This window comes from Micrasema longulum, unplaced genomic scaffold, assembly GCF_059751315.1.
Source record: "Micrasema longulum isolate JH-2025_06_02 unplaced genomic scaffold, ASM5975131v1 h1tg000507l, whole genome shotgun sequence".
NCBI lineage: Eukaryota > Metazoa > Arthropoda > Insecta > Trichoptera > Brachycentridae > Micrasema > Micrasema longulum.
In genome coordinates, this window is record NW_028277704.1 from 234,420 (window position 1) to 250,860 (window position 16,441).

Genomic DNA, 16,441 nt, shown 5'->3' on the forward strand with positions numbered 1-16,441 from the left:
AAGTAAAAAAGCCTCGAGCGAGTTTTGACCTTGAGGGAATGTTTTAAACATAATTCATTCAAACGATGAGTCTGATTTTTATGGCACCTTGTAGAAGAAGTAAAAAGAAGAGGGCGGAGTAGCTATATCGTCGTATCTATTCTTGTGTTAGTCAGCTTTGGTCGCTACCGCGCGTTTTGGCATTAAGTTCGTATGTATCTAGTAATGAATAACTTCGTAGTTTTATCAAATTTCAAAAAAACAAACCTACGCTTATTCTTACTACCAATATTTCGTTTTAAAGTCTTACAGTATTGGGGAATAAAATATATTATAGCGTCACTAGAAATTTAGTACCTATACCGCCATTGCTCTAGAATGAATGATTTACAAGAGATGGAAGTGTAGAAAAAGATGTTTAAAGGAGAGTGAAACCGGGTAACCAAATAATTGTAATAAAAACACATTAATTACGAATAAAAATATGTCAATCGAATTTAGACTAGCATTTCACAAAGGGGTTTTTTAAAAAAAAATTATATATATATTTTGACCCCTGTATTTAGTAGCCTTACGTGTCATGTACAAGGCTAAGGTACTCGGAAAAAAAAAGTTTTTGTTTGTCTTGGAAATGGGATGTTCGATCACTGATTTTGGTTTATTACCTTTATGAGTCCAATCACCATTGTTGCAAAGTTCAAGAACAATGGCGCGTGATAACTACTTTTAACTACAGTGTGGATATCTGTTAAGGATATTCCATCTTTCCTGCATTCTGCTTCAAGATTATGGCGTTGCAAACTTAAAAATGGGCACTGAAATAACAGATGTTCTATACTCTGTGAAGAAATATCATCGCATGGACAATAGTCATCATTCCTTAATTTAAACCTATATAGATAACTTCTCATAGCTCCGTGTCCGGTAAAAATTTGGGTCGTTTCGAAAGTACTTTGGTGATGATGACGGAAGTTTGCTGCATCAGCCAGCGTTGGAAAAAACATTTTAGTGATTTTACCTGTAGAAGAAGCGCGGTAATGATCCTCCCAACGCGTATTTTGTTTTCAAAGGGGGTTGAATACTAATGTATGGATGTGAAATATGGAACTGGTAGAGGAAGAATAAAACAGAGTGAATGCGATCAAAATGCGGACGCTTAGACGAATGTGTGGGAAGTCAATGTATGAGGGAGTTACGAATGGTGAAATTAGGCTAGAGGACAAATCTTAAGAAGTTTAAGAAAGGGTCACTGAGATGGTTTTGTCATGTAGAACGAACAGATAACAAAAGAACGGTAGAGCAAATATACATGGCTAGAATTAATGGTAACGTGGGATGAGGACGACCAAGAAAGACGTGACATTATCAGATAAATCAAAATCTCAAGTCTGGTCACGTCGAAATCAGACACGACTGAAGGCCATGTATGAAATGATGTATGAATGTGGAAGAAGCTATGAATGTGTGTCAGGATAATACACAACATTTGAAGAATGTAAAATACATTTTTTTTATTTACATTTTTTTTGCACCACAACAGGCCAGGAGGTGAATTACATCACAGAGCACCCAGGCTTGAGAAAAACCACATTTTAATTTTTGTGTTCTCACCGGGAATCGAACCCGGAACCTTCCGTGCGTGAGTCAAGCGTCTTGACCACTACACCACGGAGGCCGCCTTAGACACGTGTGGCGGTCCATCCTCTCTAACTTCTCCTACGGGGAAATGGCGTGATGGTAGTAGTAGTAAGAGTAGAGATGAATAACTATTCATGTTTATCTTCCTTATTATTTAATACTTTTTTTAATATTTTTTTTTATCAATGTATTTTATAAATGGTACATGTTTTTTTAATTTATACAAATTTTATTCATATATCTAGTATATGTTATAACTGCAACTCACCAAAAAAAGAGACTAACTCTTGTGCTTGGAGAGTGAATTACACTGTTATAGTTATTTATTTATTGGAATTTATATAATTTTGAATATACGAGCAAATGAAAAAAAAAAACTACATAAAGAAAAAAAAAGAAATAGAAAATAAATATACATTCATACTAATCAAAATTGAAAGCACTTTTAAACTAGTTTAAAAAAATCTATATATTTACTTTGAATTTATTTATTGATATATTAAATTTAATAGTTTTTAGATAAATCAAAATCTCAAGTTTATTTTGTATAATATAAAACTAAACGATTCGGTGTAGTTCCTTTGAATATGTTTATGTACTTGTAATTTTCTGAAAGCGAACGGTTTGGGTAGGTAGGCTGAAATTGCCTTAAGGCAATATGCCCGCCCTTATATGTATACGAGTATATATTGTATAAGTGTTAAATAAAAAAATAAATTAACTCTTGGTCCTTCAACCAGTCTGACGATGTCGGTCACGACGAAACCCGGTCACTAATAAATTTGTTAAATAAAAGTAGAAAGATATTGAGTGGAGTGTATAAGATTTTTATTATTATGTTTGAAATGCAGTTCCACTAAGAAATGTCAGTAGAAAAACTCAATTTATTAAACCCTTCGGCTGATTTACCCTTTCCTTGTATCACAAAATTTTCGAGGTTCTAAGGGGTTGCACAATATCGACAACGTATTACTTCCTACAATTTAATGTTGTTACATTGAAGGGTTAACCGGGTCAGTAAAGTAGCAGTAAAAATAGACAACATTGTACTTGCGTTGAGATTGTTTTTTTATATTATTTTCTCGTAGCGCGAACTACATAGAAAGAGCTTTGATATAGCGGAACTTTTAACAGCCCTACAAAGTTGTTACAGGCAATAAAAATTCTAGTGACAACTTTGTGCCAATTATTAAAAAAGGAATCTAATAAAATTTGAGGTTAAGGGTTCAATCTCCGACTGGGTCAACTTTAAAATTGTGCTGCAGTCTACCACAATTCCAGTACATAGATAGTATCACAATGAACCAGGTTGTGATCCCGCGGTAGTATTGTGGACTCACGGGCCAAAAGTCCGAGGCTCAAATCCCACTTTACCACAACTCGATTTCCATTTTCCTATCACAAGTTATTTACGACATTTAGGAAATGGTCTGAAAATTTAAATATTTGAGTAAATAATAAAAACTCAAATATTTCTTAATTATCAAAAAAAATAAAAAATAATGATACATCGTGATACAATGAATAGTCACGTGCTGTTACAAGTAACAAGTTTTTTTCGGTGTCCAGGTAGATGAAGAATACAGTTATGTTTGTGAAATAGAAAAATGAAATAGAATCGAATGTTCTCGACTGAAAAGTGATTCTCAGGTAAAAATCCTAAAAATAAGTTATTATTATTATTATTATTATTATTATTATTATAAAGTCAACAATCTAAAGATATAAATTTTATTAATTTTTAATTTAAGAAAAATAATGTACTTTGTCACCACATGCTGAGAATTTATTCAAATGATTTAGAGTGGGTTATAAGTTTCTTCCGAAACATCACTTCACTCTCACAGTTTCGGGCCTCTGTTGGGAGAGCATTCCATGCCGTAGGGCCTGCGACCGCAAATGCGCGTTCGCCGAATTTAGTGCGCTGTTTGCGTAGAGGTATAATAACTTTTCCTTGTATGTAGATGTAGCTGATCGAAGCGTAAGATGTCTGTCAGCTAGTTCATCTGGAATGCCGAGTTCCCTTAGATATTCTGGAGCAGAGTTGTGCAGTGACTTATACATAAGCCAAAACGTAAAAACGAAAACGTAGCCAGTGTAATTCCCGAAGTAGTGGAGTGATATTACTAAACTTAGAGATTCCAAAAATAAGTCTCGCTGCGGCATTCAATACAGACTGTAGGCGAGTCATTTTATTCATTGGTAGACCTGCGTAGATACCATTACAATAATCGACTCTAGACACTACAAACGCATTTATTAATTGACGGGCGGCATCAACTGGCAAATTTTTGCGTATGCATTTAATCTGTCTTAGCTGGTAAAAGCATGAACTTATCGTTCTACTTATTTGAGCGTCAAGAGAAAGGTCAGAATTAAGGATGACTCCAAGTAGTTTAAAGGTGGGTAAAGCGGTACTCCTTACATCGGGTAGGGCCGTATCCTGAATCAAGTTCTGTCGTCTGGCTGAAGCCATCCATAGTTGTTCCGTTTTAGATGGGTTAAGTGTTAGTCTATTTTTTGAGGGAGATAAGCATGCCTTGTAGTTGTTGCATTCACCTTCCACGATTAAGGTCCCGTGTTTGATTCCTGACAGGAGTCGAAATGAACTATTTGTTTTAAATGTGATTTAATATTTCACAAAAAAAATGCAATTTGATCGTGACGACAAAAGCTTTTAGCGTCTAAATTGTAATATATAGTTGTGTATAAATATTAAAATACTATCTTAAGTTTTTTTTTGTTGCAAGAACCATGCAAGAGGTCTCGGGTTGGATTCCAGACATGGTTGATAAGAAATATTATTTAAAAATGTGTTTTTACACTAGAATCATTCATAGTCCCTGGAGCGTGAGACGTTAAAAGCGTTTTATTTGAGGTCAAACTTAGCATATTTGTCTTTCCCTTAAATTTTATTATGCATTTCAAACAACAATAGTAATAATAAAAAACAATATTTACTCCAGACTATTTGCAGTTACTGTGAATGTTAAGAGATTTTTATTACTTAGATTATAATAAACAGTATACAAATGATAAATTTATATTACTAAGCTTAAACACTCGAACACTGAACTCTAGTGTGGATATCTACAGTACTTTAAATGAATTATTCCTCAAGTGTGTTGTGGTATCAGTTTGTGGAATGCCATAAACATTTCCTGAGGCCTATATGCTACATGTGTACTATCAACCATTTACTTTGTTAATAGTAAATGTTACTTAGTTTACGACATATAAATAAGTAATCGATTATAAAAAAAATAATTTCAATGGGTCTTTTAAATATTATTTTTATTATTATTTTTAAAACAGAGAAATAATACAATATTAAGGGTACTCTTATTTTTTCCGCACGACACTGGAAAAAATTCTACTGTGGTTTAAAAGTTAATTATAAATACAGTAAAACTTCAACTATTCGGATTAATGTGTGCCAGACGTTATCCGGATTGTTGGATTAGCCATTAAATGGATAGTAGAGCTGGGTAGAAGTAAAATGGATTGTCTCATTCGCCTAAACCGATATTGAACCAACTGCTCCACAACTGTATAGTTTATGTTATGTTTTTGTTCTTTTATTGTGCGTTTTTTAATGTAAATAATACAGATAAACATACATGAAATATAATCATAAATACGTAGTGTATAAAACTGTCTAAATATTTTGTAAATTATCTCTGTATATTAAGTCTCCTTTGTTTATATTCACACATGTAAAATATTTAAAAAAAGTATTTTGTTAAGTGTCCTCGACACGGGTAACCCCAGTGAAGTCACATTATTTTCATTATTAATTTTTGTTTTATTATGCGAAAAATAAATTTTAAAAAAATAAAAAATACGTTCGTATCAGGAAAAATGAGACCGCGTTTCCTCTTAAGATAAAACATTTTTAAATTACAAACTTTGCTTCACATTGCTTTTAGGTAACCTTAAAATCTGTTAAGGTTTTCTTAAATTAAACCATTGACCTATTAATACACAAAGACGCATCCGGAACCTTCTAAAGTTATGTCAGTTATGACTCATGCCCAAACGCTCAGTCCTGCCCGACGCGTATTTAGCCGTTTTTTAACCACCAGCTGAGATTTGACATGAGCTTGACATTTAATTCGTAACAAAAATCATTGATTGTGTCGTAAAAGCGTATAAAAACCGTTCGGATAAACGTAAAAAAATTAACAAATACCTATCTAGGTAATTGTTAATGATTTAATTCTTCAATTAAAAAAATAAATATTCAAGTTTATAATTAGTTTCTAAGTGTCTAACTATAATCTTTTTACTAACAGAGTGCACTTAATGCAGGATACGATTTTTAAAAATGTGTTAAATTAATACCAGTTAATATTATTTTAGCAATACCAAAAATCCAGTAAAAAGAAGTAAATAGGTCTTTAAAAATAATATTGTTTGTGGGAGAAATCGGAAGAATAATTATTTTAATATAACTTTCATTTTTTCCTCTAATTTGCACGCTTATATTACAAAAACAGAAGTACATTCAAATGTCATTATATGTAAGTTTTCCTATACATATTATAAGATAAGCATGTTTTTTCTATGGGAAATTATTTTGAATACGTTCTGCATCAATTTATGCATAGACTAGCTTACAACTGGGTACAAGAGTAAAAAGAGTCAAAACATGTCGCAAGTAAATTTTAATGACTTTCAAACTTTTCGATTCCTGTTGTTGTATTAACATCTCTTCTTAACGGCAACAAAATATAAAAGGAACAGACGCCTCGAATCGACGGATCAGAAATCATACAAAAGAAAACGTTTTGCAATATTCGTGTGAAACAGAAGATTGCACGGATGGCCGCCTCTGGTTGAAAAAATAATTATATTGATTTTTCTGACTTTTTTTTTCAAATCTCAAAATTAAATCTATCCAATTTAATCCGGATCATGGTTTTACAATTTTTGACAATAAATTGAACTTTTCGGGTCCCATAAACCTGAAATTTTTATGTTTGTGGCAGACCCCATGACCTATTTTATATTATTATTTATATCACTACAGAGATGGGTAGAATTTTTGTTTCAAGATTATGGATATTCGAGCGTTTACAGGGCTTATGACCTGTCATAGGTTGGGTTCAAGTGGCCACTTTTATGTAGAATTCTACAACATTCCCCATTCCGCTTATTAGCGAATATCCATATCGGTGACATTTTTGGTTTTTGTATATATGTCATGAAACAAGGAAAGCTTTCGCTAGCGCGTTTGGAGCGCCATCTATGTATTTGATATTGAGGTTAAGTATTAAGTATTAAGGTAATTATTACCTATTTTATAGTTGGTTTACTCTTAGAGTGGGAATGTTCCTTTTGGGGTAAAGGAGAATAATTTACCTTTACGCATACTAAAATTTTATAAATATACGAGTAAACGTTTGTCTTATATCTAAAACTACGAATTCCTTAAATAACTCGACGCCACAAAAAAGAAATGCGTTTTCAATAAATGAATATTGAACAGTGCTTTATTTATTTAGATGTTTCTTGTTTATTTTTGTATCATTAACTACAAACACTTCTCTGCTCAACGTACATTTTTTTATTGAAATCATTTTGAAATTGCCAAAACTCTATTCGTCCATAGGCTTTATAGCTGCTAATGGTGATGGGAATTTCGTTTTTTTTTAATATAATTGGCAGTTACCGTTTCATAAATTAATCTGTTTCGAAAAGACGTTTAAAAAAGAACAGTTTATGAACCCCCAAAAAAATAGTTAAAAAATAATGGTTTGGTGAAATGCAGTTTTTTTGGTCCTAAGTTTTCTCATATCAAGTTTATAAAATCAATTGCTTGGCTTCCCATTTATCTTATCGCTTTACATATAAATACGAAAGTTTTTTCTGTTCAGTAATGCCATAATCATATTTTCTGACGTTACATAGGATAAAAGTGCGTGTTTGCGTTCATCACAAGCTAAACCCCAAAATATGATTATGGAATCACTGAAACTAAGCTTAAATCACAATCCGCATTTTTGTAGCTACCCCCCTGGGATTCTAAATCTCCGCAATGATACGACACTAGCCAGCATCTGGCATTATAATTATTTATGTACTTTAATTGTTTATATTTTTAAATCGGTAACCTGTATTTCAGGGTCCATCATGTTAAAGACATTAAAAAAAATGTAGATGTTCCGTTTTGCGAGAAAAAAATAATCAACATTGTTTTGAGTACGTCCAAATGTTTTTAGACAGGCTGGATTTCCTCCCTAGAGGGTAATTTAGATCTAAAATTATCGCTACAAGGGGAAAACATTTTTAAGGGAATATGGAAGTCTAACCATTTACAGGGCTTATGACCTATCATGGCTGGTTTAAGTAGCCACTTAACACACCGTGTAACATTCACCATTCTGCATATGTTTAAATGTCATACTTAAAACAGAGTTGATTAAACTAACTGATGTAAGAAGCATAAAAAATGACAATTTGTTTTCAGGCGTTGCGTAGTAGGTGAGATGATTACACCGGGTAAATTTCACTCACATGATAAAGGTTTCAGCTCTTTTACTTCACAAAAGTCAATAGATGGAAGAGTTGAGGAAATCTGGATGCTTAAACATAGGCAGATTTAATATAATTTGTAAATGCCTAGACTTCCATATTCCCTTCTCAAAAAAAAAAATTATACCAAATAAATCAATATAACATATGAAATATCATTTGGCCAGCTCACCCGGGTAGGAAACGTCCTTATCAGCGACCTTGACGATGGTGATGGGCAGGTAGCACACCAGGAAGGACAGGAAGATGGCCAGCACCATCTTGGTGATTCTCCACTCGTTCCTCCTGGCCTTCAGTTCCCTGGAGTCGCGAGCCCTGGCCGCGGTGACCGGCCCACTAACGGTGGCAACTGCAGCGCTGGCCGTGGCGGCCTGGGCCGCCTTGTTGTGCTTCCTCATCCTGGCTTCAGAACTAAAATAAGAAATATTATTTTGTAATATTTTTAAAAATATTATAAGAGAATCAAAGAATGGAAGAGAAACAATAAACAACACACAACATATAAAAATAAATAATTTAACAAATAATTCTTGGTGGTGGGGGTCAGTGTTATGTAAGCTCCTGACGTCACTGCGACCTGTGAAGACCTATTGTGATGGGTCCCCGTGAAAAGTTCTTGCCTTCCAAGCCCGGGTCTATAAATAACCTAGCTACAGTTAAAGGTCACCAAACATAATTTTCAGATGATTTATGGTAGTGATTAATCCCTTATTAAGAGGAAAAGGGTTTTGACTTTTTAAATTTTTTAAAATATTTCTTTTTACGGAATAACCCGCTAAGCCTCTATTTTGAGGCTTGTCAGCAGGTGGGATAGAGAGGATGTGGAAGAAGAATATAAAAAATACACCACAACACCCAGACCAATCGAGAAAAAAATCTTTCTTGGATTTTTTCTTGCAACTGGCGGGAATCGAACCCGCGACGCCAGTTTCACAGTTGGCCGTCTAACCAACTGCGTCACGGCGCGTGTCAAATTCAAATGTATTTCTATATTTTCTCTCTAGATTAAGAAACTAGAGCAGTGATTTACCATAGTTATTTACTATGCAGTGATTTACGATAGTTATTTACCATCAACGTGTCTCTATCATTTTGCTTTTTTGATCAATTGTTTCTTATGGGAGGTAGGACCATCCAAAAACCCATAAATGTATCTGACTACACATTTTTAACAATTGTTGCGGGATATGGTTAATAATTTTGAGATTAAGATGCTTAAATCTGTTGGAAGGCCACCGTTATTTTGAAACAACATCGCTCTGGATATTGATCTATTCCATGTATCTGAAGGGGTTTTCCATGGAAGGATTTTTCTACTAGCTTGAGACAAGTTTCTTTTGTGTAATTTTTCTTTTTATAATATGTACGTCTTGAATTAATTAAGTTTGTAATGTATATGTTTTCAAATAAATTTATTTAATTGAAATAGAATAAAAGCACTTAGTTTAATCTGCTGTTTTGGACATAGGGTATACAAACATGATTAATAATTTTGAAAAACGGAAAAGGTTTTGACGCAGAATATTTTATTCTGATGCCTTTTCTCAAAAAGTAAATCAAATCAGCTCAGTTTTGGGGTGCAGAAAATGGGACAATGAAACCTCAATTTCGTCGATTTTATTAGGGAATAATCAGTGCGACGTGCTGTTGTCTTTTTTGCACAATATCTGCATCTGCGAGAGTGACAGCAAAGCTATATTCAAATACCTATTCATCAAACTTCTCTGACACCGCATATTGTCAAACTGTAAACTCTCGCCGTGGAAGGCGAAAGTTTACATTTTGCTAAATCTCCCCCTTCAAGCCCAGATCCGTAAAGTATCGGGCTATTAGGTAGGGGACAATCTCTTTAACATCTCAAGGGCCTCAATTATGAACGCTATCTTCATCTGTACATATCGAGACGGTATACTTAACTTCTGTACTATCTGTATCTTCCTCAGTATGTTCTACCTACTGGTCATCTCGACATCATATGATCGAAACGAACCAATGAATGACCGAAAAAATTAGTCGGCGTTCCTTACTTCATTAAAATTTAAAATAGTTCTTATTTATATTTTAAATTACCTTCTGTAAACTACTAAAAAACTCCAATAAATCCCAATTCAAGCAAAAAAGGCTCACTTAAAGATGATTTTTAAAAAGCTTTTGACACTTGAAGACAATCGACTTAACGACCGTCGGCATTTGTCTACTGAGGTAGTACTGAGCGATTACAAGGCCGACTCTCTATACGTTTTTTCAGAAATATAGTTAAAAATATAATAACTAAATTTATTTTTTACAGTGGTAACTTTTTAAAGCCTGAATGCTCTTATACATTAATAGGACAAAACCTAGCAACATTATTTTTAGCATCTAGGCGTTCGTTTTTATTAAACTGACAGTTATGTCAGAATTTAATTCGGCTTCAAAATTTACTTATTTCTCTCTCATATTTTTAATAGGCTTTTAAGAAAAAAAGTGCCAACCTCAAAACGATTAAAAATTTAAATAAATCATAATCAAAGGAAAAATTGCTCGGTGGAACAAAATTTTTGACACATTAATTGTGTAGACAAACGTATCGAGAGTTTCTAGACCCGTCAGTATAAACCGATACCTTACTTACATCAAAACTTGATGGTGGGGGGATCGGTAATATATCTTTGTAGTCAGTCGGGAATTCAGAATTTTATCTTCAACTACGACGTCATACTAAAGCTTTGTCATATATTATTAAATCTAAGGTCAGTGGTTTAATTGGTGTCCTGACAAAGAGACGAGTACGTCTCGAAACCGGTAGACGTAAAAAAGTCGGTAAGTGGTTAGATACAAATATTGGATACATTTAGTAAAACGTTTGACCAGAATGTTTTTGCTTTAAATATTAATAAAAGCTCCAATCTGTTATTGAAATATATCATAAATGGAAAATTGTTGTTCATTAGACTATACGACATTTCTTAGGCATCCAGATGTTTACTAACTGAGATAAATATGTTCTCATCATCACTATGGCAGCATTATCTGCATGGCATGTGATGTTAATGACCTTATCTCCCTTAGTAGATTTACTACTTTTTTTATTCTTAAAAGCGTTTTTTTATATTTATTTATTCTGCTTGTGTTAGAAAAGGTTTTAGGCGTATATATTGTTGTGCTATATTTAGTTATAAAGGTGCTAAACCCTCTTTGTTTCTTTGTTGTTCTCAATATGTGTTATTTTCTAAATGTTAATATTATTTATGTCCCGAATTGAGCTGTTGTAACTCCTGGGAATGTAATTTAAAGTATTTTACTTGTAAAATACTTTGTACAGATAGTGTTTTTCTGGGTTATTATGCCGTGTTTGTGGGCTTTGTATTGCCGACGTTTCGGAGCACATTTGAGCTTCCAAAGCCCACGGTACAAACTCCACACACTTAACCACATACATTGCCCGACTGCGACACGGTACAAATTCCTCACAATTAAACACACTAAAAACTACACTCATACATTCAGCCCTGAAGATGGACACTGCAATGTGCTCCGAAACGTCGGCAATACAAAGCCCACAAACACGGCATAATAACCCAGAAAAACACTATCTGTATTCTGAAGGCCGTGAAAACCTACGAACCTTAAAATACTTTGTGTTATATGATTTATAAATAAATAAAAAAAATAAAAATGGGAACTAGAATCCCAATCGCCCATGCCCTCTGTAGCTGCAAGACGTGTTTGTGTATTTATTTATTGTACAGTGCCCTTGAACATATACATATATCTAGGGAAAATCCCTATTATATATTTTTCTCAGGATATTTTTTATTTTCTTATCCTTTCCATACATTGAATGATCCTTGAGACCTTTCATCCTTTTATCCGACAAAATAATAATATCACGTTCAGCTTTTATTACGCATCCCATGCTTTCTATATCAAATTCTTTTTTTATGAAATTTACAGATTTGGCAGAAATCCTTAAAGCTCCTGAAAGTGGAATTTATTCGCATAAAAATAACGATACACGGGAAATAAAATTGAATTTAACAACTGTCAAGTATTTTAACACTTCGCTGATTCAAAGTAATTTCACAAACTCGTGTGTGTATTTTAAAATTTTGATGTGATTTGCTGTAAAAACGGCTATAAAGAATTTGGCCATTATTTAATTTAATTTATTATTTAGTATACTCGCGGACCTGACAGACGTTGTCCTGCTCGAACGTTGGTTTACCTGCTTTTTACCTTGGAATAAGATTTTTCATTGATAAGTAGGTACTTAAGTTCTTGTTAATGATTGAATTCCAAAACTAAAAATTATTAATATTGAAACATTAAATTCAAGTAGGTACCTAGGTACTTGTTTATGGTTGAATTCCAAAACATGAAATAATTCATTTTCAAATATAGAATTATTTTTGCAAATGTTAATCAATATAATAAATGTTAATCAGCATTTCTCACCTGTATATTATTTGTGTCTGTATTGTTATTCGTGTTGTTCTTGTGTTTATATTTACTAATGTAGCTTGTTTTTTGCCGAGGTTATTATGTTTTGGTAGAAGGCTCTATTAAATGAAAAAAAGACCGGGGTGCACTTTATTCATGAATGTGATTTTCACAAATGTATTGAATGTCAGTTAATAATGTCTCTAAAAAACATTATCCTTCCTTTTTTTGTATTTGAATTCTCCTCGAATGCAACCCTGGTAGATCGGTGAATAAAACATTTATGCTCCTAACTTCTTTATTATGTGTTCGATTGAAGATTTTAATATCTACTAACACGCGCTGTGCAAAGATCTACATTTCTCTCATAACCGCACGTAAATCGGTTAAGCAGTTTAGGAAGAGTTCAGTGACATCACACCTACAGAAGAATCATACATATATAAAGATACGGCCTAAGCCAATTACAAACATTTGCGCAATGAACAAAAGAATATAAAACTATGAAGCAATCCATATTATATCTTACGGAGTGCGTGCCTGGGATCTCACTTTCCTGTCTCATCTGGGTAAAATTTATGATTACTCAGGTGAAATTGTTTAAAGGGATTGTACCAGATAGTATAATCCGTGAGGCGAACATTATAGGCGAAGGTGTATATAAATATATATTTTTTTATTAAAAAAAAAAAAAATTAACTCTGTAATGTCCTGCCGGTAAAACAACTGTGTGACTACAAATTGATTGTAGATCACTACGTTGATCTGAAATATAAAAAAAGAGTTTCCCACACTCACAACACGATTAAAAAGTAAGGGCTCCCTGCTCGTTCCCCGAATTACAATTAATTTCGGAGAATGAACATTAAATTGCGTTATTTCAAGGTTGTTCAATAACAATATTTTGAGTTTGTCCAAATTTTTGTAGACAAGGACTGGATTCAACTCCCTGGGGAGCTGTTTATATTAACATATTACAACAGAGATGAAGAACATTTAGGAGAAGGTAATATAGAAGTCCAGGCATCTACAGGGCTTATGACCTGTCAATGGCTGGTTTAAGTGGCCACTTTACACACTGTGTTACATTCACCATTCTGCCTATATTTGAACATCTATATTCCTTCAATTCTTTCATCTGTTGGTGTTTGTGAAGTTAAAGTGCTGAAACCTTTATTTATGCGGGTGAGATTCATCTAATTGAATTATTTCACCTACATACTAGGCAACGCCTGAAACAGCTCCCCAGGGAGTTGAATCCAGTCCTTGTCTACAAAAATTAGGACAAACTCAAAATATTGTTGATAAATTACCTGGTCCATGAAGAAGTATAGAAATTGAAAAAAAAATATTTTCAGGCGATGCCTAGTATGTAGGTGAAATAATTCAATTACGCGAATCTCACCCGCATAAATAAAGGTTTCAGCTCTTTAACTTCACAAACATCAACAGATGAAAGAATTGAAGGAATATAGATGTTCAAATATAGGCAGAATGGTGAATGTTACACAGTGTGTAAAGTGGCCACTTAAACCAGCCATTGACAGGTCATAAGCCCTGTAGATGCCTGGACTTCTATATTACCTTTTCTTAAATGTTCTTCATCACTGTTGTAAATGTTCAATAATCACCCACAAACTATCATTAACATGAAAGATCTTCCAATGAAAAAAAAGAACTGAAGAAATATCTTCTAAATACTTTATAGCATTTTTTGCTTAATTGGGATTTATTGAAGTTAATAATCGCTTTGAAGTGGGCACTTTCTATCACAGAAGGCTATTTAAAATATAAATGAGCAATACTTTAAATGTTAATGATGTAAGGAACGCGGACTAATTTTTGCTGTCATTCATTGGTTTGTTTCGATCATATGATGTGGATATGACAAGTAGGTAGAACATACCGAGGAAGATACAGATAGTACAGAAGTTAAGTATACCGTCTCGTTATATACTGATGAAAATAGCGTTCATAATTGTGGCACTGGGATAAAAGATTAATTTAATTCGAGGCAGTGTTTTCATTGGCTTACCTGTGAACAACCCAGAAAATTCTAGCGTAGCAAATGATAATAATGATGCAAGGAACCAGGAAGGCGATGACGAAGAGTGCTGTTTTCGAAGAGCGTCCCCAGCGGTCCACGTTGATGGAGCAAGTACCAAGTTTATCGTCGTAACCAAAAGACCCTGAAAAAGTAAACACATATAGGAATCGACAAAACTTTGAGTTGTAGAAATTTTTGAAAACAAGGACTGGATTCATCTCCCTAGGAAGTATGAAGATTAGTTTATTGTGATTACAACAGAGGTGGATAACACTTTAGAGAAAGGAATATCGTAGGGTTTGCCTTTGACCTAATAAATCTCAGCCGAAATCAAGCTAGAGTTATCACTAGAGCCCTTATAGGGCACTGCAGATTGAACAAACACCTTGCTAGAATAAACCTTTCCGAAACTTCTAGAGGTAGAGTCTGCAGTGCAGATGAGGAAACACCTATACGCATTCAATGTAAGTGTAATGCTTTACATCATAAAACTAGCACTATCCTCGGGGGACCTATGGTTAAACCTGAGGATGTTGAAGAGCCCGCCCCCTACCTAATAGCCTGACACTTTACGGATCTGGGCTTGGAGGGGAAGATTTAGCAAAATGAAAACTCTCGCCTTCCACACAGTAGCCAGTTGAAATTCAGCCTTTGCTAAAAAAAGTTAAAATTTTGTCAAGCACTGGCTGTTTAAAAAAAGCTACTATAGAGTCGAAGAATATTTGCAGGATAAGACAGCTTGGAACTAGATTCGTGTTTACTGATTTAAGTTTGTTGATTTGAATTATTTGGCCCGTAGAGTGGTGGTAACGGTTCTGGTTCTCCCGATCGGACTAGTTTCTTCCGGTTTACTAACAAGCTAATGAACTAACATACCCCATCGCGAATTGGGAAAATTTGATTGAGGGTGACAGGCAAATTTGCTGTAAATACTAAGGTTGCTAGTAGCAGTAAATGTAAATTAAAAAAAAAAAACGCGAATATTTTGTAATCAAAGAATTTTTTGAAAAAAAAAAAATTACATTTTACTACAGCTAAAAAAAATGTTTTTGCAATGTGCGGATCTAAAAAGAGGCCATAAGAACTTTAAAACACATCCAAAACAGAGAAATCTTGATTGTGTTGCTGATTTGAATTTATTCGTTTGTTAGGTTTAATTTACTTATTGTTGAATTGTGTTATTTATTTGTCATTTATTTACTTTTATTAGTGATTCAATGAATCCTATGTAAAAAATATACTAAACTAAACTTAAAAGGCCCATTATCGACCTGGGTTGGAGGGCGAGAACTTTTCAGGGGGAACCGTCAAAATAGATCTTCACAGGTCGCAGTGACGTCAGGAACATAAAGCATAGCACTGACACCCACCTCTAAGAATAAAAATAAGAATCGTCGGGTTTTAAGCACAAGTTGTTAAGTACGTTTTACTTGTTGTGAAATATTGTATTTTTAAAATTAAAAGCTCATCCCAAATCAACAATTAAGGGTATTATTTGCAAGCACGGCTCCTTTTGATATACTTGTATCGGAACGAGTCGTGTTTGCAAATAATACCCTCAATTGAGGACCATTTTTTCAAAACACGTCATTCTCTTGAAGAGTCATTTTTCAGGAGAGGATTTTTCGTGATTCGTGTCAAGTAGTGTCAACAATCTTGTTTTTAAGAAATACGCCTTATAACTAAACCTGAAGGTAATCTAAAGGTAGTTAATATTCTCGTAGCGATAGTCCCGACGAAGAGACAGGTAGGAAACGGGTAAAAAAACGGTAGGTTGAAATGTTTGACCACAAAGGTAATGCTATAAAAATAATAATA

General features: G+C 33.7%; 1 protein-coding gene across 1 annotated transcript in view; it reads right to left on the reverse strand.

Annotated features, from left to right (window-relative positions):
- The window catches only part of moody (G-protein coupled receptor moody), a 143,293-nt gene that overhangs the window by 26,253 nt on the left and 100,599 nt on the right, over positions 1-16,441 (reverse strand). The window contains exons 6-7 of the mRNA XM_088227475.1: positions 14,612-14,765; positions 8,327-8,565 (exon numbers count right to left, since the gene is read on the reverse strand). Of these exons, the coding sequence (XP_088083601.1) occupies positions 8,327-8,565; positions 14,612-14,765 (393 nt within the window). The remainder of the gene's footprint in view (positions 1-8,326; positions 8,566-14,611; positions 14,766-16,441) is intronic.